The following is a 23,683-nucleotide window of genomic DNA, read 5'->3' on the forward strand; positions in this document are numbered from 1 at the left end:
TCAAAGAATAATACCACCATTTGATTCACAGCATCATTCTAGATGTTTTTAAAACTCAAGATACCCATATCCAATTTTAAAAATCCTATTAACCTTTTTTTAATGTAAGAAAAGATAGTTCATAGCAGAATCTCTACATCTGCTGCCCTACCTTTATGGTTACACAAACTATAACATATTTAAAAATATTATTCATTTCAAGGATCAAAGATGTTTCCTACCTCTGGAAAAAGTCCTCTCTTGTGTATGAGCAGTGGATGTTTCAAGTTGCCACATCACACTTGACCCGTCTAGGTTGAGTATTGCTCCATGATTGGTGTTCCTTCTTGTGATGCCTTTAACCATGCATACCTGTCTTTGGGCCAAACAGCTTTTACCCCCACCCTGAAGATGAATATGAACAGTGTTGAACTGCATGGCTGAGAACAAATCATGGTGAATAAAATAGAAATAAATGGTACTTTTGATAGAAGAGAGATGTACACACGGCTGATTAAGCTTTACATTAGGGAGAAACATTTTGCCACTGAAGTTAGCATACTGAGTTTGCCAGTTTGGGACCAAAGATGGGTCGGATTGTGACTATGTCTGTTCTGAATGATTTTAACGAAGTGTTATCATTGAAGGATCCATCTGTAAAACTATAAACAACATCAAATGAGGAAATTAAGACCAACTTTCAGGTGTTTATTCATTTTGGGGATTAAAACAGGTCAAAGTAGTGATAGTGGCTTTATTTTTTTCCTGTCGAATTTCTCAAAAATAACATCAATGATGAAAATTAAAAAATAAATCTGTCCCAAAAAGTTCAACATGAAAATGCGTATCATCATTCACGCCACTGTTAATAAATTACGAAGTGAGACATCCTCTTACTGGTAGACAATCTTCGGCCCTCACCTACATAGTGTAATTTGAGACCTTTGCACGAGACTTTACGTAAGAATGAAGCCTGCACGTGCCAGCGAGAAACGTGTTGACCTAAATATTATATAACTTTGCGGTCACGTGGCGACGGTTGGCTCGTTAACCCATATTAAGACCGTCTGTGGAGAAAGTACAGTATTTTCGTGCACAAAAGGAACCCGGAAATGTTACGAGGTGACAAGAAAAACGCTTTTCTTCAGCTAAAGTAAAGTTTTAGAGGTTTATTTCTCAACATTATAAATGATGATGCACAGCCAAAAAACCGCCACAAATTCTTAGCGTGTATAAGTCGAAAAATATGAATATGAGTCATAGCCTTAATTTGGTGGTTTTACAAATTTCTGAGTATCCTTCAAAACTAGTTTTTTTTTCGTTAATATTTTTTAAACATGTGAATATCAACTTTTTAGTGTAAAGCATGGTTATATTACACCGTGGGGGGAAAAAACTCTGTGCCAGATGTTTTGTGGCTCTGTTTGCTTGGGGGTCGTCAATGTAAATAATGTACATCCCAAACCTTGCACAGGTGTTTATTTGCGGCTTTAAATCTCGCCTTATTGTCCACTTTACGACCTTTTTGACGTCACCAAACCCCGCCCCAGGCACTCCTTAGGGTAAGACTTTTTTTTTTTTATGGCTACTCATGGCTCAAGAATGTCATCCCGGTCAATATGGACCTGACGTTACTGCTTTCACAAATAATTTAGTTGTCCCAATTTCATCAACAATGTGAAATGAATTAGAACAAGAAAAATATGGGTCAATTTCCGGTTAGAGGGAAACAACTTTACAAGCCCCCCTGAAGGACAGAAATGTTTCTGGACCCTCTAACAAGGTCAGGTTGACACCACCTGTTGAAGCTCCCGTGGGGATAGCATACGAGACAATCAGCAACAAAATCAATAATTTATATTTATTTATATAAAATTATTTTTCACGTCTAAAAGTTCTGTTGGGATGTTGAAATAACCCTGGGTTTTTATCTTTTTTTTTTTAAGTTTTATTTTTATTTTATCATCAGAAAACAACTGACACATGCACATGAAAGACAGCTTTGTCTACAGGGACAAATTAAAACAAAATTAAAGTTCCACCCAGTAGTTTCACCTGACTATTGTAATATCAAGGGTGTGTATACATTAAGTTAATCTTGTCCTTTAGTCCAGATTTGTTCATTTGAAAATGCATTAAAGGCATAACACTTATAGCTCTACATCAGGCGAATACTGGGTGTCATTTAAGCATTTACAAAATCTAGGCTACAACATTGAATACCAGCTGGTATTTGAACTCAGTTGCGATGAAAATGTGAATTCAAAACTGTATTTGAATTTTGTGACCATTTTACAGACTACTTCATTACACTGTTTTTTTTAAAGACTGTAAATACAGCTTTCTGAATCAAATATTTTAGCACTCATAAGCAATGTAGGTTTTTGATGTAAGATTTCAGCATGAACCTGAATTCTTATCCAGAAACCGTGTTTCCCAAACCAGGGCATGGAATTTATGGAACACAGCTGTATTGTTTGAAAAGACATACAGTTCTTGGTCATTGATTTAACCTTAAGTGTAGTAATAATAATAATTGTGCTTATAGTAAACTTCATTTACATAGCACTTTTCAAAAACAATGTTAAAAAGTGCTTTACATAATAAAAAACATACAGTAAATAAGAAATAAAAGAGAAAAAGTAAAAGGGAAGTGTGAGGAAAAATAAAGTAATATATAAAAGGCTGAGAACCACCACCAGATAAATTAAAAACTGTACTCAAAAAAGTGTGCAGGCTGCCATGCTCCCGTCTTTAGACAAAGCCTAGTCTCTGAGTCTAAAATATATTCCACCAAAATAAACAACCTAATGCAGGCCATTATCATGGTGCAAATTTACGATATCTGCCTCTGACTGTATTTTTTCAAGCACTACTTAAAGAATCATAAAAATGGTGGGTGGCAAAAAGATTCTAATCAGTCACACAGAGATTGTTTTCTACACTTTTTTCAGTGTGAAACATGCGAGCTGTGGCCAAGACAGTTGAAATTAATGCATCACCATGAGTCATCAATAAGAGTTGGCCATACAACACATCATCACGTGACACCATTTGAACAGCCACGAGTGTCCATTCATAAGACAAGGACCTGCTGTATTTACGTTTGTATACCAGGAGCTCCCTCTGGAGGCGTTAGCCGATAACAGCAACAACCAAGTTCATAACAGATTTTTTCATTTTCATGCAAGTATGGATTTGTTTTCTCAGTTTTGAACTAATGATAAACTTTGGAAAGTTACATTTTTTTCTGCCAATTTTGTCTGTTATTCAACAGTAATAATCTCTGAATCAATATGTCTATAAGAACACAACAATTTCACATTTGTTGGTGAATTGTAAAGTTGTATTCCTCTAGCTTGTATAACATTTAGAGAGAATTATTTGCAATGACACAGAGAAATACACAAACACACTAAAAAATACATGTCACATAGAATTCAAACTAGTCTAATTGTGACGATTTTCAAGTTCATTTGGAACACTTGCAGCAACCTTCAGTCAAAATATGAAGCTGATGCAAAGTACTAAAAACTGCAGTCCATCAAGCATCAGCATAAGGCTGGCAGAAGCACGAAGGATCACATGTACACTGATTCAAAAAGGGAAATTTTATGGGTAAATAAACTTGTTAACAGCCTGTTTGGGCTGTTCTATCAGTTTTGGAAGTCATTGAACTTAGCTGTTAGTGAAGAAGCAAGAGGCCTGCCTCTATAGAATGGTGCATCTTTTTACATATGGCAGCTGCCAATGATGGGTTTTAAAACTCTGTATCAGAAACAAATGAACACTTTCATAGAGGCAATGTCCAAATAATATTCAGTCTATGACACCAAACTTCAATAACAGTTTTTTAATTATTTTTGGTTACATTTTTTGTCACCACTCTTCCTCTACTCTGCTGATCTAGAGATGAAAAACAAGATGTGAATCAGGATGTCATGTCACCTATCTTTTAAACATTGAATGTTTCACTAAAACTCAATGTCTAGAAAAAAATTGAACATTCAAATGAATTTGAATGATGAAGGTTCTGAATCTACTGTTTTGAATCCAAGGCTGATGCCCACCCCCTGACAGAAAGCAGAAACTTTGAGTATTTCAGTGTTTCATTTTATTATTTTAAGCATTTTCTCAACATAAAAACTTGTCAGTGTGAATGAATATATTAATGAGCATTTTTCCTTCACTCCACAAACAGTTTTCCTTTAAGTGTCTACAACAATATGTACACAGCATTCCAGAGAATAACCTCACTACACAGCCCTGGCCTGTTGAGGGTATTTTTAAACCTTAAACTAGCTTTAAAAAAGGAGAGTTAAATGGTTTCAGCTGAGTAATAGGGACTCAAAGATCTCCCTGGTGTTTAGATTTTAAACTGAATTATAGACACAGATGGGCCTGTACGCTTAAAGTTTTTATCTGCTGCTCTACCCTTCTTCAAGTCTAGGGACTGACCTCTGAACAGTACGTTTCTGTCACACTGATGTGACTCACACACACAGGCAGGTTTGGTCCATCAGAAATATATATAAATATATATATTCTTTCCCCTTAGGTTTGGAGTTTAAGTGAAGTATCCTCTGAAGTCATTTCATCCTCGTGGGGGAATCAAGTCTAAATAATTTAGCTCCCTTTAGATAAAGTGGCACAGTAATGGATTTCAAGTCATCTCGAACACACGTATATAGAACTGTATGGATACCAAAGACAGTGTTCACTCTCTTTTCTATCTCTGGTGCAGCTACTTTTGAAAATAAAAGGTGTAATAATCTCTTTTACAACACACAACATGAGTTTGACATGGAACACATCACCTCACAAGGAAAAAGTAATCTACTTCATGAAAATACCATGTCTCTGCCTAGCAGTAGCACTCGCACAGTCACACTAGTTTTCAACTGAACAGTTTGGCCTTGAACAGGATTCTCTGAATACAGGTGGCGTTGGTGTGTTGAGGAGGGAATCAGCAGCAGTGTGCAAAAAAAATCATCTGATCAACCATCCTGCTGCTTATGGTCCTTGATTTTGACAACATGATGTATTTGAAGTTTATTACTGAGGAAGAATAGCAACCACTCAGGGTTGCTTATTTGCTGAGATGCAGTTCATTAGAATTTACATTCCCATCAATTTACAGTTAGGTATTAAAGGGGCACTCCGCTTAATCTTCCATTTGAGTTGACTTACATCATTGTTTGGGAAGAAAACTGCACCCTCAGACTTTTAACTGATCTCTCTAGCTGTAAAACGTTACCATGATGATACATACCAGGAAAAGCTTAACTCAGACTTACAGAACACAGATTTCCAACAGAAAGCCCATGTAACAAAAAAGGCAACTTAAAAGAAATAGGTGTTGACCTGATCTGAAGAGTGTGGAAAGTGCAGTGCATTGTGGGAAGTATAGGATGAAGTGTTGTTGGTATTTTAACGATATAAAAGGATCAAATGCCAAGACATCTCAGCCTATTTTGCTTCTGTTCATCTCATTCTTTGAGAGATCACTAGAGTGCCCCTTTAAACCACAGTGATATTAACTTACATGGAAAAAACCCAATCTTAATTCAGTGAGTTTAGCAAAACATGTAATTCTAAGAACATGAAAAACAATAAATAATGCAGAAATATACACACATGTAGGCCCAACTTTACACAATGTTCAGACTATTGTCAGTATGGAGAGTTCTTGTCGACTGTTTACAGTATAACAGATAAAATATGATAAAAGACACAAGAACTGGTGTTTTACATAACTGGTATAATCGTTTAACTCCATGACCTCTAAACGACCCCATCCCTCAGATCTAGCACCACAAACTGTTTAAAATAAGATTCATGTGATGACTACAGCTCACCTCTGCCTCCTGTCCCCAATGTACATATACAGCCTCTGTTACATTTTGACACTAAGCAGATGTACTTAACCGGAAAAACCACACTCAGCACATTCATTTTTTCACATATAGAAAGAACAATGGCAAATTATCCCAGGTGTTTTTTAAAGGTAGTATTGAGTTAACATCAGCTACATCTGAATTTGAGTTCAGACCTGGATAAGTGATGATCAGAGGTCTTTGGTAACTATTTTTAGCGCAGTGTTTAGTCATTGAGCAGACATGATGGTTCAATTTTTCTTGTTGTTTTTTTCTTTTCTTTTTTGCTGGGAAGTATCAGCCTGGCATTAGCTAAATACAGCAAAGGTCATCTGAGAATAAAAAGGAAAAAAAAATACAAAAATAACTACAATATTTTAGACCTTAAACCAAATTGTCTCAAACCTCCTCCGTATTAGCCTAGTCTTATCTTGTCTTTCATATTTATCTAATTTAACGTTTGCATTTTAATGTTTTTGCTATGGACTGTAGCAAAAAGATAGACGATATGACAGCTCCCTAAAAGTGAAGCTAAAGCACTTAGAGCGCCCCCAAATGACTGTTTGCAGAACAGCTCATATACCCTGCCTCCTTGATGTGAACAGATGGAACATGAGTCAGACTTAAAAGTACAAATTTTCATTTTCCTCAGATGTTTAGATTTAATGTAATATTTAAGGTTAAAATTGGATACAATGCAATGATTATCCTGCCGTGCTGTATGCACCTGAAGAGGAGGAACTGCAATGGAAAACTTACAATAACATAACCATAAGTGTTGTTTCAGCACTACCTCCCCACCAGCCAATCACTGCTGACTCTCTGATGTCACCTGCTCACTGTTTCAGACTCTGTCTTAGGGGTACTTTGGCTACACTTTTGTACAATAGGAGGTAGAAACAGGTCGTCCATCTTTATACAAGGTCAAAGGTTGTTCCTAGTTCTTGCCTTGTTGTTTTATGATCTTCTTTTAGTGAAAACCTCGTCGTATTGTCTTGTTTTCCTCATCTTTATTGCTTCTTGTTTTTTTTTTTGTCATAAAACCAAATTTGACACATTGGGCCTTAGTAGTATAGTTGCTTTAAAGAACAATTGTTGCCTCTTGTCTTGTACACTTTTTTAAATTCTTAATTTTCTTTTATTGCTACTCCTTCTTTAAAACAGCTCTGTTAGTATCTCTAATGTTTTTTTAATACCTTTAAACCACCTGATTGCTAAAACATCTGATTTCATATTTATCAGCTATTCAAAGGCACTTTGCACGTCCATCTTAGAAGAAAATATTGACCCTGGGGCTTGTGAGAATCAGAAAAAATGTAATTTCTGTGGCACTGAGCTGAACAAAACACAGGCTCTAAAAGGGGAAGTAACACACAGATGGCTTGTTTGGCATGTGCGAAGGGGCGGCACTCCACAGTAACGGATGTCAAGCACAGGGTAGACTGCATTCACATGTTTCCTGGCAACAAGTTGGTTTTTAGTGAGAGGGCAACAGTGCTGAGGCAGAGCTGCAGGAGTTGCCACACAGAGCTGACACAGTCACACCGTTTCATCAGCAACAGGGCAACAGGAGGGTTCCAGCATGGTTAAAAGTATCGCTCATATTTGCTTAATGGGAAATGAAAGAACTATGAGTGTTGAATAGAAACCTCTGACCCTTGGACAAAAAAATGAAAATGATTATGCTCTCAGGGTGAAAGCTGTGAAAACATTTTGTCACTTTAAATCTGGGGATAGAGGGGAACAATGTCTACACAGAGGAAGAAAAAGTCTCTTGACTGGCTTTGTATTTCGCAAAAGCTCACCCACGTTTTCCTGCAATCTATTGACAGAGCGAAGGCTAACAGCTGCTGTGTGCTGGGGAGCAAAAGAGTAGAGAGATGGATGTTTGGACATGTACAGAAAAATGAGCCAAGGCCTTGGTTAAATCTGTTTACTTTATGCCAATTGGAGGTCATTTCTAACCATTAAAAAGGTCCTTTTTCCAAGATCCACTAGCTTACGCTAGCTACAGGTGTTTGGTTTGCCTAGAGACTCTTGGTAGCAGATCTTAGCACCAGTTGTTTTCCACTCTGGAAGCAACTCTTCATAAAGAGACCCAAACAGAGTCAAAAGCCAAGTTAGCATATCTGCAAGCTAAGTGCTAACATCAACAACTTGCATGCATGGAGGATGCTAACATCCAAATACGAAGCGTAATCAGTGATAATCGTCTTATCATATCAATGTGTTTATCAGCCCTTAACAAAAAGTGCATCTTCTGCTAACGGAGATGTTAGGTCTTTACGATGTAATAGATGCACACCTAGAGGTGGTCCAGCTAAAATTTTGACCTGGTTAACGTGCTAGAGGGACAGTGTGGGGTCTTATTTGTCCCGAGAGGAGCACATATCTGTTTATACATTGTTATGGCAATCTATCCAACACATTTTGGCATTTTTTCACTTTAAACCAAAGTTGTGTACCAACATCATCTTCCCTAAAGGTGGCATGGTGAAAACGCGTGTTATAGATGCTTAACATACCAAACACTGTTACTATGGTCTCAGATCACCAGGAAGCTGACAGGTCAGACTTCAGTTGGAGTATCTGTTATTAATGCTAATGCTAGCACAAGGGAACAACACCACCGCCTGAAAAAGCTGCTATCAAGGCAGACCCAGGCTCCCTTTGACATACTTTCACCAGCTAAACAGAAGTTTAAAACCTCTATCTTTTTCAGTGGGATTTACTGTAAAAAATAAAAAAGATAGGGTGAGACAAAACCTTTGTAACCATGCTGGAACCTTGAAATCCTTTAACAGAGTCAAAATGTATGAGCATAAAAAGGGCAGGGTACGTTCTCACTAATCCTTCAGTGCACAGAGCTTTCAGTGTTGAAAATGTTTGAATCAGAGCTAATTTAGTCTCCAGTGTGGGAACTACAGCGGTGAAGATGTCAAAGCAGTGATTTGTTTACCCTCTCCATACTCACTGTAGCTTTTAGGCAGTTTAAAAAATCCCCTTCAGAAGCTAATGCCACGTTACATGCAGATTTGCCGATTTAGTGGCGTATAACTGGCCTGAGAGCTATGGCTAAAGACGGCAAGTGTACACGATATAAACAACCGAGGTAATGCGGTAACGCTCCTTAATTTCGAGCTCTTGGCGTTCTTGCAGTGGCTGAGCAGACCTAAATAACTTGTGATGAGGGTTAAATTTAAACTGAGAGGCTGACAGCGCAGCCTTCAGCACCAGCAGGGCTCCATGGCCCGACCCTGTGTCCGTAAACGTCTGTTTTTTGTTTTGTTTTTTCCACTAACATCGTCTCCATGTTTCAGCCTGTCAAGCCTTCCCCGCCTTCATGTATGTGGGGATTGTGCCTCGCTGAGTCAGACCCTCAAAGCGTTTGTACGTGTAGTTTAAGAAGACCCAGTCCTTGGATTTAAAGTCCGGCTCTGTTGCACTGGCTGAAAGCAAACACAGAACAAGAAGGGGGTGTTAGTAAGTGCCACTTGGGGGCGCTGTGGATCACACTGTGAACATAAAAATCTACTGAAAACACAACAGGGTATGAGGAAACTTTGGATGAGTTAAAGGCTGTTTCTTAAGACAGACCTGGCTGCAGGATATCTGACTCAGGGAAGTCGTCAAAGTTTGAGGTGTCGTCGATGCTCTTAATTTCAATGGAGATGGCAGCTGGACGCTCCCTGTGGGGGCAACATGGAAAGAATAATGGACAGTTCAGTATACGCCGCCTACCACAAGAGGGCACAGTTTTGCTGTGGAAACGCAAATGGGATCAGGCTTAACTGTACCAAACCGGGCCGAACTGAACTGAAACGGACTGCTTGGTGGAAACTAAGGCTATTGAGCAGGTGTGTTTGAAAAGTTAACATCAGCCATCCTGCACAGGTGAAAATAGCATGTCTCTTTCTACCCTAAAAACAAAAATAAGCAAGGAATATCATCAGTTTGATCCTGCCTGGACTGGAAAGTATTCATTTATTTTACTACCAATACCAATACCAGAAACCAAACCAGTGTGTTTGCTCTGCAACGAGTGCATTGCAGAGCTGAAAGATTATGTCTGAAGCCACCATAAACTTCCTGAGGGATCTCACAAGGGGACGGCTGAGAGTCAGAGTTTGACCGCTTCTTACAACTAGAGCTGTACTACAATAGAGAAGACTTGCATGGCCCAGGAGAGGGCCACAGCAGCTTCACTTTGCTGCTAAAAATATGCAGTCCAGCTCATGTTCTTAGTCTGAATATACCTCCCGACTGAATTTTTGATTGAATATCCCTGGCTTGTGGAAATGTTAAAGCTATTTTCATCTTTACTTTCACACAATAATGACACATAAAAGCTTTTATGGCATATATTAATGGTGTGTTATCTTAGAAGGTTTTTTTTAGTTTTCACAAACCTGATGTGCTCCCAGTCCACAGACTCAAAAAACTGGTGACTCTTGATCTCCTCCACGCTCACAGCTCCGACCCTGTTCTCAGCATCAGTGCAATACCTGCAGCACACAAACAGCAGAATGATAACTGTGCAATAAACCTTCATTCATTTTTCATTTTCCAGGTCATTGGGTTCAGACTGTGGTTTCAATGCACATGCTGCATACTTTAATATCAAGTCTTTGGCCCTCTCTGAGATGGGGACTTCAGGTGGGAAGACGAGGGTTTCCTTCCAGTTCATCACCTTCCTGTACGTCTCCTGCGGCGTCTCGGAGCAGAAGGGTGGATAACCTGAACAAAGTAAACACACATTCAAAAAACTGCTGCATGTCAGTAGCCTCCTCTTAACATTAACACTGCTTTCCTCATCAGAAATGTGACAGTGTGTAGGTCTGTGGATTATTTCTTTAACACGAAAATATCTGAGGCTGTTCATGGCAACAAACACTTAAGTGACAATGAGGCTGAGTTGGGAAGTATTACTTGAAGAGTTTGAATAATTTTGTCATTTATGCACCAAAACATGTCATCAGATTTCTTCTTTCAGTCACATTTCACTCAGTTTTTCTATGATCAACGTCTTTTTTTTCTCTTACCAATGAGCATTTCATACATGATGACACCCAGAGACCACCAGTCACATAACTTGTTATATCCCGTCTGCATGAAGACCTCAGGAGCAATGTAGTCTGGGGTCCCCACTGTAGAGTAAGCCTGAGAGTCACACAGAGTTAGAGGTGAGGGCTCTGTAGCAGCAGATTGAACGATTCATTTATACTGGATGGGAAACTATTTTACACATGCTGAAATTTATCTACTTTCAATACGAATGAAGCACACACTAAAAAGATAACCACTTTATTTCTTTTGCATGCCACAACCTGTTTTTGTACAATTCCCCTTTTTTTTTTTTTTTTAACAAAAGTCTCACCAGCTGCCTCCGATTCTTCTTCCAAGTTTCTGCTTTCCTCTTGGAGTTCATATTTTGAAAAGCTGAAAAAAAGTAAAGGGAGGAAAGTGTGTGATGATGTGATCTATAATTTCAGCTCAAGTCTTTGAAAGAAGAAAAAGCAGTCCTTGAATTATTTGTGGTGTCATTTAATGTTGATGTGGAGCACAGTTAAATGTACTTGGTTTGAATGTGGGACCCTGAACTCACAGAAATCGCTTGGCGGGTTGTGCGTCAGGTTCCTATAAAATTCTGTGCGATGAGCTTTTTTCAGTCCCGTACACAAGCCAAAATCAGAAAGTTTCACATGGCCCTGCAAGAAACACACATTTGATGAATCACAAAACAAATGCACACGTCACTGTTTACTTAACCAACAGCAAGGCATTTCTGTGTGTGTGTGTGTGTGTGTGTGTGTGTGTGTGTGTGTGTGTGTGTGTGTGTGTGTGTGTGTGTGTGTGTGTGTGTGTGTGTGTGTGTGTGTGTGTGTGGCTGTGACCCTCACCCTGGAGTCTAGCAGCAAGTTGTCGGGTTTAATGTCTCTGTGAATGAAGCCCAACTGGTGGATGGAGTCGATGGCCAGGACTGTCTCTGCGATGTAAAACTGAGTGGCCTCTTCTGACAGAGTGTCTTTCTTCATCAGCAGAGTCATCATGTCACCTGGCAGCAACGATCATCATTCAAATTTCCTCTTATTATTACTAACACAATCAAAACACAAAAACCTGGATTAAAATTTTCAGATTCTGAAGTTATCGTATCAAACCTCCGGGCAGGAACTCCATGATGAGGTAGAGGTTCCTCTTGTCTTGAAAGCTGTAGAACATCTTAACCACCCAGGCCCCATCTGCCTCCACCAGAATATCCCGCTCCGCCCGGATATGAGCAACCTGCAGGGAAAAGGTAAACATTTGTAATACAACCACACCGTGACCGCTTCAGAGGCTTGAATACAGTCGACAATACTGCACCTGTTCTTTCTCCAGCATGTCGGCCTTTCTTAATATCTTCATGGCATAAATATGTCCTGTGTCTTTTTTCTGCACCAAACGAACCTGACGAGAAGAAATCAAAAAATCAGTTCACAATGTAAGCTGTAGATTCACACTTTTGAAAACCTGACAGTGTTGAAAATTATGATGACCCAGTACATATTTCATATTCCAGATCTTAGTATCCAGAATATTGCCAGGATCTGGGTCGTACTTGTACATCTGTCAGAAATAATGGTGACCTTGTCTCACATTGTTTTGCAAAGCAATCCGACCATTTATCGTGGAGTTATATACACATATGGTGAAAACGGCTCTATCTCACAATGATAGAGATCCTTTAAAAAAGTCCTGGATCCAAATGGTGATCTGGATCTTCTCCAAAATTTAATCACTTCTTCCTTATCCCATTTTGGACATTTCCTGAAAATTTCATCAAGATCCATTGGTTACTTTTTGAGTTATGTTGTTCACAAACAGACAAAAACATAACCTCCCTGGCAGAGGTAACCATAACAGAAACTGTTTCTGTTTATTGTTAATCTAGTTATGAGTAGCAGGGTATTTGGATTGATAAGTCTTTAATTTTTAAACAGCATGTCCTGTGTCTGGTGAAATATTTATCTTTTGATGTTCAAAGGCGTCTTGTTGCAGCAACTCTTTTACTTGTCTTGGATTATAGCGAGGTCTTGTACAAGCATCCCTCTGCAGATTGTCTTGTGCCTTTTTACCACATAGAGAAGTGCTGGATAATATTTATTGTGCTCTTAGGACTTTTATGTGCTTTTCTCTCCCAAAGCCCAAACAGAAACTGTGAAAAGTGATATCTGGGTAATCTGCACCCTTGACCTGGAACTTGTTGCAGAATAACTTGAAACTCAAGGAGCTTGTGTTGCTAAATGTCCTCAAATTTGAAATGAAAGACTTTGAAGGAAACCCTTTATGATGTTGACTCAACGTGGATCTTTTATTGAAAATTTAATGCTTGTCAATTTTACTTTTGTTCCCCATGTGTCTGTGTCAATTGTGACTTTTAATCCCACTCAGACCATCCTGGTTAAATAAGGTTTAAGGTGCCGTAAGGATCATCAGCGTGGCATAGTTAGCCGTGACACCTTTGGTCAGGATCTAACAGGTTTTTCTGGGATTATTTAGGAAAATAGCATCACTGATCCAAACACTTTCCCGACAGCCTTGAATTCAAATGTCAAACAAGCATTTAGAGCAGGGCTGTCAGATTTGTGCCTGCAGGTCAAAGTTGGCCCATGAGCAATATTTTTCGGCCCACTGCCCATGTTTGAATTTTTATCATATATTTTTATTTAGATATCATTATCATTTTCCAACTACCATCAGCTTGAATTTCTCATTCAATATTTATTCAATGTTGACTTCCTCCCCTGAGCACAAATTAACACTGAGTTCCTTTCGGAGTAGAGTGGCGCCAGTCCCATCAGCTCAGATCTGGACGTCCATGACCAGAGTGAAAGGATGCAGGGTCATGGCTGGGATGGAGCGTATGAGACAGTGTGGTTTCATAGGAGCACGTTGTGTCCCATGTTGTTCAGGTTATACTGCACTTAATGTCTTTGAAGACTTAGGCCTAGTATTTGTGCCATATGGATGTTCAGTTACTTCATGCTGTGAAATACAGTAAAAAAAAGTGTTTTCATTTTCAAAATTACTTGTATGAGTATTTACTTTGCACAATTATGCCAAAGGCATATTCAATATGCACTGCAACAAAAGTGTTTAGTTTTGTCCCACGACCCTCCACTCTGACCCGTTTTTGAACGGCTTTCTCCTCGTCATATACCTCTCCAAAAGCGCCTCGTCCAATAACTTTGAGGGACTCAAAGTCATCCAGGCCAAGCCGTGTCCTCTTCAGACGCAAAAACTCTGTCTCTTTTCGGGCATGCTGGGAACGCCGCATTACTTTCTGCAAAACACAGGCAGGTAAAGAATGTGAGGCGGGTGAAGAAGTGGAAGCTCTTTTACTGCAACATACTAAGCAAAAACTGGCTTGTCCTGTACCTCTTCGTCCGGCAAACCCTCTTCCTCCATGGCCTTCTCCAGCTTCTTCTGCCTACAAAAAAACAAGCATAAAATAAAAATATTAAGCTTCAAGAGAGTTTGTAGAAGAGCAGAAACAATGCAGCGAGACAATCAGCAGTTATTTACAGGACTTTGAAATATAAGTAAAATGAACACAAGTGGTAGGTTTTGTGTGCCTGTTGATGAGTTGCATTGTTTTTCCGGCAGAGGATGTGGTGATACTTGTTGCAAGCTGAGCATGAGGAAGTAGTTAAAATAACATTAACAGAAAAGTAAGAAGGAGTTAAAAGTTTGTTTTCTTGTAGCTTTCCTCAAACAAACTCACAAAGCACGGCCTGAAATTTTACTGATGAAGCATGTTTGAACACATCTGTATGATAGTGTGGCGTGTTTTAACCTCATCTCGCGCTCCTCATGCTGGGTGAGCAGAGTGCTGTAGAAGTTTTCCAGTGTCAGCTTGGCCACGGTCACCCTCTCTCGGGTGTGGTTGCTCATGGGTAGGGCAGCTGCAGTCCCTCCCGTCATGGCCATACTATCCTGTTAACACAACAGAAAGAAACAAAAGAAAACATCAGATATTATTTGACATCACTTTTACTTTACCATCAAATAAAACTTAAAGGCCTCCATCTCACTATTTGAAAACCATACACTTAAAATAAGGTTTTACTTCTGAAAAGGTATAAAGGAATTTTCTCATCTTTCAGATCAAGAGTGTAACAAAGATATTTTCTACTTTATGAATGCGTCTCTACATTGTCCTCCTTTTTAAGCATAAACCATCAAGGTATTTTTCTCAGAAGCTGAAGCACAAATCATTGCCTCAGGAGTTGAAGTTGCTCCACAGCTACTCCAGACACCACAAAGTATGTAGCGCTGCTTATTTTGCAGGAATCTGCTGATAAAGACTGCATTGCTACTTTCTGGTCCGACTAGTTCTTCATAGTATAATTGTCACTTTTGGTCCAGCTAAAGTTACAAAAACATGCTTTACATGCATGAGAGGTTTACTCAATGACAGACAAAGAACAAGAACAAGAGGCCACACTGGATTCGCTGCCACCAACACAAAGAAGCTGTGGGTCTAAAGTTGAGCAAATACGTTTATCTCTGCACCATCTGTGTGTCTGCTGACAGAAATCAATGATCTAACTGTTCGGCCCAAGTTTAATCAATGCGTCTGGAAAAAAGGGGGTGGAACAGGTTACCAAAGTAACTTAAGTAAATTATTAAATTCAGGATGCAGGATGAAGGACATTGAGTAGTATCTTTATTTCAAAATACAAGGGACACAAGAGCTACCCAACTCCACATTTCTAAAGATGTAGCACTTAAACACTTATTGAAGTCAAATCCCAGGTGCAAAATTTCTTGTTAACCTGGAACAGGGCCAGAAATTCACGTGCCATGGATTACACTCAGGGCTGCCTTCATTCCAGGAACTAATCAGTGACATCTCCACAGATCTATCTCAGCATGCATTCCTTTGACATTCTTACAGTTGCAAACTGACTGACAATGCTTCCTATACAAATACACAGAGATGAAGCGCTGATAAAGAAGCTTTAGGATGTGCTTGCTGCCTCGGGTAGCCCATAGCTAGTTTCACGAACAAGGTATCACATAAAAACAGCCCCTATGTCACTTATGAAGTAGTTTAAGAACCATACTTCCTACAAGGCAACAAACTGATAACTTTGATGTTGCCCTTGTGTGGGTGGACCCAGAGTAGATCAACACAAAAACACAAAAGAAAAAACGATTAACCGTTTTTCTGCTACCAACAGGATATTCACATTAGCAAATTCTCTGTGTATTATGTCAGACTGTAAAGAGGAAGAGGATGGATGTGGACATCATCCAAACATTTCAGCAATTTTCTAACAGAAACTTATGAATGAGCTTGATTAGCTCACACAGAGATAAAACAGCCCTGCAGCCGCCAGATAGGACCCATGTTGCGTCTAGTCACTGGTCCTTTTCCCGTCCACAGCCCACAACAACAATCCCAAAACAACAGGATGCTTCCTGACTTCTAAGAAAAATATGTGTAGCAGGCTGCCTCTGCTGGGAGCAGAGATGCTGGCAAACAGGGGTGTTGAGTTACAGAGGTCTACATCTGAGCAGGGTGCTGCTATACTGATCAATTCAGAGGGAACGATACAGATCCTTGATGAGAAAACGACAATCCTGAACAAATATATAACAGTGCTAAGATTAATATGTTCTTTCTGGTAGCCTTTCTTTGCTACATAAGGCTCCATGTCAGTCAATCCATAGACAGTCGCCCAGATTTGTGTGGGTGTGTTGCACAGTGGTACTCATTAAAGAGGGGGTATTGTGCATGTTTTTTTAGGCTTGACTTGGAAGCTTACGGTCTGAAACAATCCCTATTTTCTCACAATGATGTTTAGAAAACTCTCATTTTAGCCGCCTAAAATGCTTTGTTTAAGCCCCTGTGTCTTTAAGAGTCCCTGCTCCATAAACCTCCTTGCCTCTGATTGGCCAACCTTCTGCGGGCCTGTTTGGGGCAGAACTATGGACAGATCTCAGTGTTTGCCACCAAATTTGTTCCCGGCATATGAATGTGCATTGGCTGTAAAATTTGCAAATTTGATCATCCCACATTGTTCATTTATATCTATGTTTAAAAGACAGGAAAGCAAAATACCCCCTCTTTAACCCCAAACCACTTTCATACATCTCACATCTCTTTGCCCTGGCCCAACAATGCTAACAAATGCATTTAATTGTGGCAAGTGTTATCTGGTGGGTTAAATCTTAGAGTTGGGCTGATTCACAAAGTTAGGTACTATCAGTTTAAATACAGTCCTACGAGCTGCAAAACATCGTCGTCCTCCTCCTGTAAAACTAATAGCATCAGGTAATTTATCAATGTTATTAATTTAACAAAGAACAAAAGAGCAGAGCTAGTGACAAGTGTGGATCAAAGTGAGCAAATATCAGGTGTTTTTACCAAAGTATAGATGTTTTTTTAAACTAGCATGAGGCTGAGACTCAAATGTGGATGCTGAAATATGCATTAGGAAAGACAAAAGTGTACGAGAACATCTTGCAAATTTCACCTCCTGATGTGTTGTTTGTAAGTGTTATGGAAGAAAGAGGACAATGTGTCTCTGTTGATCACTGGACGATGATGAACTGAAATGCTCTTATTTGGACTCTCTTTCAACATGGTGAACCTCACACTTCTCTACACAAAATCACTCTGGGTTCTCAAACATATTCATATGCTTTCGCCACTTTCTGGATATTTGTTATTAATTTTCTTTTGAAGAATCACAATTTTTGTTCCTTGGATTTAGCACTAGTTCCTTCGGCGAACCGGAAATCCATCGGTCTATCATTTCTTAGCTTACAGTAGATTTCTGAAGCAATCAAACAACAACAATCTGAAGGTGTTTTTAATTGTAAGAGAAAGAAAACAGATTCTGATGGTGACTATAAAAGACAACAGGTGTCCCTTTATGTTTCAGCTCCAATTTGACTGCACTGAAATGAAGTGAAATCCTTTAGCTGTTTGATCAAAACATTTAGGAGAACTTTAATTACAACCACAATTCAAACAATGTAGATTAAAAAAAAAAAACAAATCTGGTGCTTTCCAAATAATTTAAAGCTTTGTTCGACAGTAAATAGTGACAAAAAAAAGTGTGATTAAGAAAAGTGCACACTCACTTTCATTTTGATGTAGCATGACATTCCAAAAAAGTTTGAACATGGACAAAAGCTAAAACTTGTTAATTTTTTAAACTTACACATGTATCTCTTGCAACAGGTCTGTAATGTGAATGGGTATAAAAGTGACACTCCAAAGAGGCTGAGTCTCTCTGAAGTAAAGATATGAAGTCTCTTCACCAGTGTGAAGCTCCTCAACAAAATTGCAAAGATTTGGAGATTCTGAAACAGTTTATAACATCTTAGACATCATTTTGGGTGGAAAATCTGCCCTATGGTCAGAAAATCAAAATGTGACAGTCTTTTTGGAAATCATGGACACTGTGAACTAAAGAGAAGAGGGGCCATCTGGCTTAGGTACCTATGGCAGTAACATTCCACTTTCCAGCTCCTACACTCCTAAAACATCAACAACGTAGCTAAACGAAGATGAAATGCAACTTATAGAACACATGTCCCTGTCCTGACTTTTTGAGTCAGTTTGAAATCAACACACATTTCTCACAAAACAACCCCTTTTTTATTTTTGACATTGGATATGTTGCCTCGTACTTTTATCAATAAGATTTAAGGTTTCAACAACTTTCAATCCGTCACATTTTGTTGCCCAGGTCTAAGGAGGAGCTGAAATTCAGTAATGGAATTTATCTGCTTGAGCTGTGAGCCTGGACAGGATTTGTGCTTGTTTCCCCACAAAGGTGGAAAATGAGGCAACACTAACACTGTTAGCTCACAGCTGAGCCTCTAGCTCCGTCTGAGGGGAGTCAGTTTGGCTTCAAATAAACTGGAGCCACCCTACAGCTAAACAAACACCACTCAGGCACTTATAAGGAGGGCATTATAAAAGGAAGCTCACTATTTGGAGACCAAAGTATGCTACCTAAAAAAGGGGACGAGGCCTGAAGCTGGCCATCTAACAGCACAACCAAAACTGTTAAAGGATCAGTCCACTCAAATTACAAAATAACGCATAGTCATTCCCTTGATAAATGTGCTGGGGCCTAGATTTGTGGACAGTTTGGTTTTATTGCTGTAGTTTGGGCTCTCTTCAAATTTTCCATACATTGACTGACTGACAGCCCTCGCAGACTTTTTATACCACAGATAGAGATAACGTATTCCCTCATGTTTACAGCCGTGTCTGTGAGCTATCTTGAGTTCATCCGCACAGGTAGATAACAAGACAACAATAAACGTGAGAGCAACTGTCAGGTTGGCATTGAAACACATTATTATTCCTGCATGAACAATGAAAGTCTTTATATCTGTAGTTTAGGTTTGTTTAACTTTTACCCTAGATACTAGATTTCTCAGTTAGCTGTAAAGTTATTGCGTTAATGTGTGATTATGGACGTATACACGCACACACAAACACACACATACACACACATACACACTCCACCCTTTCAGTACTGTAAGTGACTGAACAGGAAACCCTTTCCGTCCTGAATGAAAGGACTCAGTCATGACGCCTGAGTGAGGAATGGTCGCTCACACTCACACACAGGCTCGACAAGTGTAGGAAAAAGAAAAAAAAAGCAAAAATACACTTTAACAACTTTTCTGTTTTTTGGCCTCAAGCCTTATCCCTACTTCTTATTCTCAGTCACACCAAAGCAGTGAAATAAAGACATTTAATGGTATATTTTCATTGAGCAAGAAGACACCAAATAGATTTTATCCTGATTATAGGTTTTTTTCAATGTACTATAAATTGCAAGTGGGTACAACAAAGTATGTCAAATGTAGACACTAACGTATTTGTTAAATGATTTACATAATTCCCTGCTTTGACGTCCCATTTGTTGAATTCCACTTCCTTGATTCACCTGCAGAAACAGTGTGTACCTGCATGGAGCAGTGTGCAGTGAGTGTGTTTTATTCCTTCATAACGCCAAGGCTATTGCTTTACAGCTTATCCCAGTTTAAACCTTTTGTGCAACCCTATGTGTGCCACATTAGGTTCACCAACAGGGAAATAACTAGGTTTTTTGACAAGAGTGGCCAAAACGAGGCTTTAACACCATTAACTTGTCTCTTCTGTCCCTACAGATTGTGTCCCTACAATCTGTTGTCTGTTGCAAGCTGACTAAGCTTTTCTCACTATTCGATTCTTTTACGATGCTTTGAGTGATGATTTTTAGGATTATTTGTGCACTTTTTTTTGTTTTACCCCAGACCATGTGAAAAAGTTAAATGATGATGATGTCTACAGACTATATCAGGAACCATATTTTCCTGAAAAATGAACATCACATTTGAGTCAGTTTTTAAGATATATTCAGGGGATCTGACAACTCAACTTTTTTCAGCCCAGCTTACAAACAAAGAAATAAAAGACATAAATAAAAAATAAAATATTTTTTTTTTTTTAAATCTTTCTTAAAAAATAAAATAATTTCTAATAAAAAAAATCACGATTTAAAATCGTTGAACAAAAAAATCCTGATTTTTTTTCTCCCACCCCTATTTCTTTTATCTGTCACTTCATGCCAGCTGCGTGTTCAGTCTGACACATAACAGGAGAATCAGACAGGTGGAGTCAAATAATGAGCCTCTCCTCACTTGTGTTGGGCTGTAAAACCTCAAACCTGGCAACTGCTGGCCTGGCCCCTCTTATGTCGGTTTGTTGTTGTTGTTTGTTGTAGTAGTCAAGCTTAGTTCAATCTGGTTTTGTCACACTTTGTTTTATTTTGAAAGTCAATGGGACTTTTTTAGGGTGGTTTCCATGCATGACTTCCTGTACCGCTCATCCTTGTGCAAAGCTACACATCACTGCACCGGCATCTGGCAAAAATAGGAGGCTTGCATATCTGATCCGGAGGGCAAACAAGTGTGAGTGGCACATTGGCTTGAATAGAAACCAACAGATCCGATGCTATGATGGAGCAGAGCTGGGCTGTAGATGCACCTGGTGGTTTTAGCCAGTTACAGTCTCCTCAGAATATTTTTCTAAGGACTCAAAAATATGTCTGCCCAAAGTAAATACTAAAAGTACTTAAAAGTGGAGGCAACATCCTGTACATCAGGTATCAAAAATAAATATTTAGAAATTTATTTGGAGAAGGTCACTGCTAGTTGATGGGCCTGTCTTAAAACCAAGGGGGTGGTCACACTGGCCATCCAGACTGTGCCATACTCATGCATTATTGCCTCCCCACAGTTTCTTGTCCATAACTTTAAGTATTAACAAAATAAATGTGCAGTTAAAATGCAAAGAAAAGAAAACAGCTCATTGCAACCGATATAGATCCAAAGTATATACAGGCTCTAAGTAAGCAAACAGCAAAGCAAATCATAGTTTAGGATTTAAGAGGAGCACAAGGGATGGCTATTCAGATTTCAGACTTCAAGGGGACCCATGTCACCCGTGGCCACCCCTCAACACACCCCTGCTTATAACAGACAGTAATTTTCAACTAGATATTATTTAGTTCTGAATATACGAGCCTCACTTAAAGGAACAGTGCAGCAGTTTTGGCTCTGTTATGTTAGCGAGCTATTAGACAGCTACAGGAATCAGGCTCCATGTTATCAACATTAATTCTGACTGCATGAAAAGATTGGGAAATACGTATCAAATACGTATGAAATACGTATCACTTACCTCCGTGTCCTGCTCCAGAGTAAATTATTGGCTCACCGCCAGCCCCACGACCAGTTGAAAAAGAAAAAAATGAGTCCTATCGTATTTTTACTGCCTAATATTTAGGCAGTTCAAGGCTACAGGCTCCAGTCACTGGCCACCCTTTAGGGTAACTTATCAGGCTGCACAGACAACATCGCTGATATCAATGCCAAATCACACCGCGAGTCCCTTGATTTTGACAGCACGCTAAAAGGATAGACTTCAAAAATATTTAATTGTCTTCATTTGATTCACCTGACCTCGAAAATCCGCGCTTCACCTCGTCTTTATCGCTATAATATACCAAATAAGAACCGCTGCTTCCTGGGACCGCTGATCTCATCAGACGCTCCGGCCACGCAACGGCGTATAATTTGATTGACGTCTGTTCAAGCCAATCACGAACGAAGAAACGGCCTAATAGCTTCATCTGGCCAATCGTATACTGAGTATAGATGAGAATGACACAAATGTCAGCCAATGAGATAAACGTAAACCGCCCCGCAAGTGTTGTGTTGAGGTCCCTGGCTTATTTGACTAGCAAGCGTTTGTAATGATGACAGAATAGTGCTTCCTACAGCTATTTAAAGCTTTGTTTCATAGTTTCATGGGTTGTGCGAGGAACCCCCTTGGAGAAAAAGATCACTTTAGTAGTTTTTCAAAAATTATTCCTTATAATTTATTGTGTCAAAATATTGCCTGTGATCTTTGAGGGTGAGATGACATATGATCTACCAGAGGGTACATAAGGTCAATAAAAGGTCATATTGTTTTTAAAATGTAGATTTACCTTTTTTAAATGCTATTGTTAATTATAGGCCAAATTGAAATAATTATATTATAAAAACGTTTACACAAATCTTTAATGGCCTCAGAATAATAGAACAAAAGTTGGGTTACTTTAAGACAATTTAAGAACCCTTTCCAGTGATGGTACACATTGTTTGACCATAAATAGTAAAATGCGTTTTGGCAAAAGACTACTGATTATTTTTCCACATCTCAACATTACAATGTAGAAATTCCAAAGGAAACTGACTCGCTTCCCCCCAAAATATCAGCAAGGGTACACAGACTTATTTTCAACCTACCCTGAATCTTTGCTTTCTGTTTACCCTTGGCTAAGATGACAAAGGACTGTACAACAGAGCACGTGAAAAGGGTCAGTAACTAAATCTCCTTCTGTAATTTACTGATAACGAAACTGTAACACCAACAACAAACTTATGTTGACCAAAAACACCACAAAGAACAGCCAGGGCTGGCAGGTGAAGCCACCGGGTCATAAAACTCCTTATTTGGACGGCCTGAGTGCTTTTACCGTTACAGCCATGATGTCAACACACAGAGCTGGGTGGACCCTGCTAACACGTCTGGGTGTGGTGTCCAGCAGACAAGGCTGTTTTTATATTTCTCACATCAATGGGTCCCACTGAGCTGTGACACAGCACCTATATTTAGATTTGGGATATAAATGCTCTGGCCTACAGCCTGAAGCATTGCAAAGATCAGTCTTGATGCAAACTCAGACCACTGAGCCATTTTTTTTTTTTTTTTTTTTTTTTTTTGTGAAATCTAGACTATACCACTCTACAGTGGATGGTGAATTCTAGACACCTAAAGCCCCACTACATGTTTTTTCCTCTTCAACTGTTAAGTCAGGGGATGGCACGCAAGGCTTTTTACAAAAATATATGTAATAGGTAAATTAAAGCACCTGCTTCAGATTTCTACAGCAAACATTCTCAAGCATGTATTATTTCTTGTGAGTTGAGGCAAGTTATTTGATTCTTTCATGAAATAAAATCATTTTAATTTTAGGAACCAAAGTGTTATGGGTGTTCATACTTGAAGCCTTAAAATGTACATTTTAAGAACTCATTTTAACAGCAATTCTGTTTTTTCCCCCTAGACATTTATGGTCTTCTTTTTTTTCTACCCAAAAAAAACCCCAGAGCAAGTCATACCCAAACAGTAACGTGTGGCTCTTTTGTGATGTGCTAGGACTATAAGCCAAAAGGCGTTGGCCTAAAATAAATTTGTTCTTTTTATTAAAAAT

At 39.0% G+C, this 23,683-nt stretch overlaps 1 protein-coding gene across 1 annotated transcript; it reads right to left on the reverse strand.

The window, feature by feature from the left end:
* Positions 1 to 3,920: 3,920 nt before the first annotated feature.
* LOC141810495 (serine/threonine-protein kinase 38-like) lies at positions 3,921 to 21,997 on the reverse strand. The gene is made up of 14 exons (XM_074698105.1): positions 21,604 to 21,997; positions 14,695 to 14,834; positions 14,277 to 14,328; positions 14,059 to 14,181; positions 12,222 to 12,305; positions 12,017 to 12,140; positions 11,756 to 11,910; positions 11,461 to 11,563; positions 11,233 to 11,294; positions 10,898 to 11,015; positions 10,469 to 10,592; positions 10,265 to 10,360; positions 9,453 to 9,544; positions 3,921 to 9,304 (listed from the first exon to the last, which is right to left on the reverse strand). The coding sequence occupies exons 2-14, from the start codon at positions 14,826 to 14,828 to the stop codon at positions 9,180 to 9,182; spliced, it is 1,392 nt and encodes a 463-aa protein (XP_074554206.1). The 5' UTR covers positions 14,829 to 14,834; positions 21,604 to 21,997; the 3' UTR covers positions 3,921 to 9,179.
* Between the last annotated feature and the right edge of the window lie 1,686 nt (positions 21,998 to 23,683).

This window comes from Halichoeres trimaculatus, unplaced genomic scaffold (assembly GCF_033239565.1).
Source record: "Halichoeres trimaculatus isolate MK-OKI-2021-1 unplaced genomic scaffold, fHalTri1.1 fHalTri1_scaffold_21, whole genome shotgun sequence".
NCBI classification, from domain to species: domain Eukaryota; kingdom Metazoa; phylum Chordata; class Actinopteri; order Labriformes; family Labridae; genus Halichoeres; species Halichoeres trimaculatus.

Bases quoted from the DNA above. Each gene is read 5' to 3' on its own strand.
- LOC141810495 (XM_074698105.1), bottom strand. From the start codon at position 14,828: ATGGCCATGACGGGAGGGACTGCAGCTGCCCTACCCATGAGCAACCAC. The intron at 14,329-14,694 runs GTTAAAACACGC...GTTTTTTTGTAG, and splicing joins CATGAGGAGCGCGAGATGAG to GCAGAAGAAGCTGGAGAAGG. The intron at 11,564-11,755 runs GTGAGGGTCACA...TGTTTCTTGCAG, and splicing joins ACTTGCTGCTAGACTCCAGG to GGCCATGTGAAACTTTCTGA.